At 35.5% G+C, this 1,662-nt stretch overlaps 1 protein-coding gene across 1 annotated transcript in view; it reads left to right on the forward strand.

Moving 5' to 3' along the window:
- The window catches only part of LOC21391395 (zinc finger BED domain-containing protein RICESLEEPER 4), a 3,669-nt gene extending 2,335 nt beyond the window's left edge, over positions 1-1,334 (forward strand). Inside the window, exons 2-5 of the mRNA XM_024161224.1 lie at positions 62-375; positions 487-588; positions 742-1,183; positions 1,279-1,334. Of these exons, the coding sequence (XP_024016992.1) occupies positions 62-375; positions 487-588; positions 742-1,183; positions 1,279-1,334 (914 nt within the window). The remainder of the gene's footprint in view (positions 1-61; positions 376-486; positions 589-741; positions 1,184-1,278) is intronic.
- The last annotated feature ends 328 nt before the right edge of the window (positions 1,335-1,662 follow it).

The raw sequence follows: 1,662 nt of genomic DNA on the forward strand, positions 1-1,662 counted from the left end.
GACGGTGAATTTCTCCATCAGCGTTGTGTTGCTCACATTGTTAACCTCATTGTAAATGAAGGACTAAAGGAGATGCATAGCTCAATAACAGCAATTCGAAATGCTGTTAAGTATGTCAAATCTTCTCTTGCAAGGTTACAAAAGTTCAAAGATTGTGTGAAGCAAGAGAAAGTTGAATATAAGGGTTCGTTGGTTTTAGATGTCCCGACTAGGTGGAACTCAACATACATAATGTTAGATGTTGCTATTAAGTTCCAAAAGGCTTTTGATAGATATGAAGAAGAGGATGAAAAGTTCTTAGGATACTTTTTGGAAGAAGATGGTGGGAAGAGAAAAGTGGGACCACCAATGGAGGAAGATTGGGCAAATGCTAAGGTTTTTGTTCAATTTCTTAAGACTTTTTATGAAGTCACTTTGAAATTTAGTGCATCACAACATGTCACTTCCAACACTTTTTTCCATGAGATTTGTTCCATTCAAAGACAGTTGAGTGAGTTGTGTGAAAGTAGTGATTGCTTGTTGTCGACCATGGCTTTTGGGATGAGAAGGAAGTTTGAAAAATATTGGGGCAATGGGGAAAATTTAACTGTATGTTGTTTATTGTTGTTGTACTTGATCCTAGATATAAAAGGGACTATCTTCGGTACTGTTTTAGCATGGTTTATGATGCTACCACAGCCTCTAAGTTATGCAAAAAAGTGGATGACACATTGTCTAGTTTGATGTCCTTTTATGGTAAAGGGGTTGATAATGAAAAAAATAGAGAAATGGCAGCAAATACACCCAAAGAACGACATGTTCAAGCAGTCAATGAGTTGTTTAAGTCAATTCTTCAAGCAACGAGGGGATTATATGGAGAAAAATGACCTGGATAGGTATCTAGTTGATGAGAATGTGAACCCTTTAACCCATGATTTTGATATTTTAGAATGGTGGAAAGATAATAGTAAGAAGTTCAAGGTTTTGTCCCAAATTGCCCGTGACGTACTTGCTGTCCAAGTCTCCACAGTTGCTTCCGAGTCAGCTTTTAGTACTGGTGGTCGCATTCTGGATCCATTTAGGAGTTCTTTGAATCCTAAGATGGTGGAGGCTCTTGTTTGTACTCAAAATTGGTTGAAGTCTACACATGATTCTATTCAAGTAAAAGACTATTTGGATGACTTGGAGACTTATGAAAATCTAGGTAAGACAATAATTTGTATGTATCTTAATCTATTTTATTATATGAACACTAAACTATCCAAATTATTACTTAAGCTATTTTCACTTCTCTTGTAGATAACTCAACTTCATGTCCTACTACAACCATTGAGGAGCCTATGAGTGTGGATTGATAAAGATGGTTGATGTTGTAATGCTTGCTTTGGATGGATTTGAATTAACATTTAAGCCTCTATGTTTGCTTTGCTTAAGCTATTGGTTTTATGTTAAGACTAATTTATAAGTGTAGACTAATTTATGTTTGCTTTGTATTTGATGTTGGATGGGCTACTTTGCTTCATGTTTGATGTTAGATGGACTGATAAACATGGTTGCTGTAACATCCCAATTTTTGGACTTAAACTTTTGTGCTAATTTTGTATGAAGGAATTGTAAGAGAAATGATAAAAGAGTTTAAGGACTAAATTGCAAGGCTTTAGGGGGCAAGATTGAAAGAATTTT

This window comes from Morus notabilis, unplaced genomic scaffold (assembly GCF_000414095.1).
Source record: "Morus notabilis unplaced genomic scaffold, ASM41409v2 Scaffold906, whole genome shotgun sequence".
In the NCBI taxonomy this organism is placed as follows: domain Eukaryota; kingdom Viridiplantae; phylum Streptophyta; class Magnoliopsida; order Rosales; family Moraceae; genus Morus; species Morus notabilis.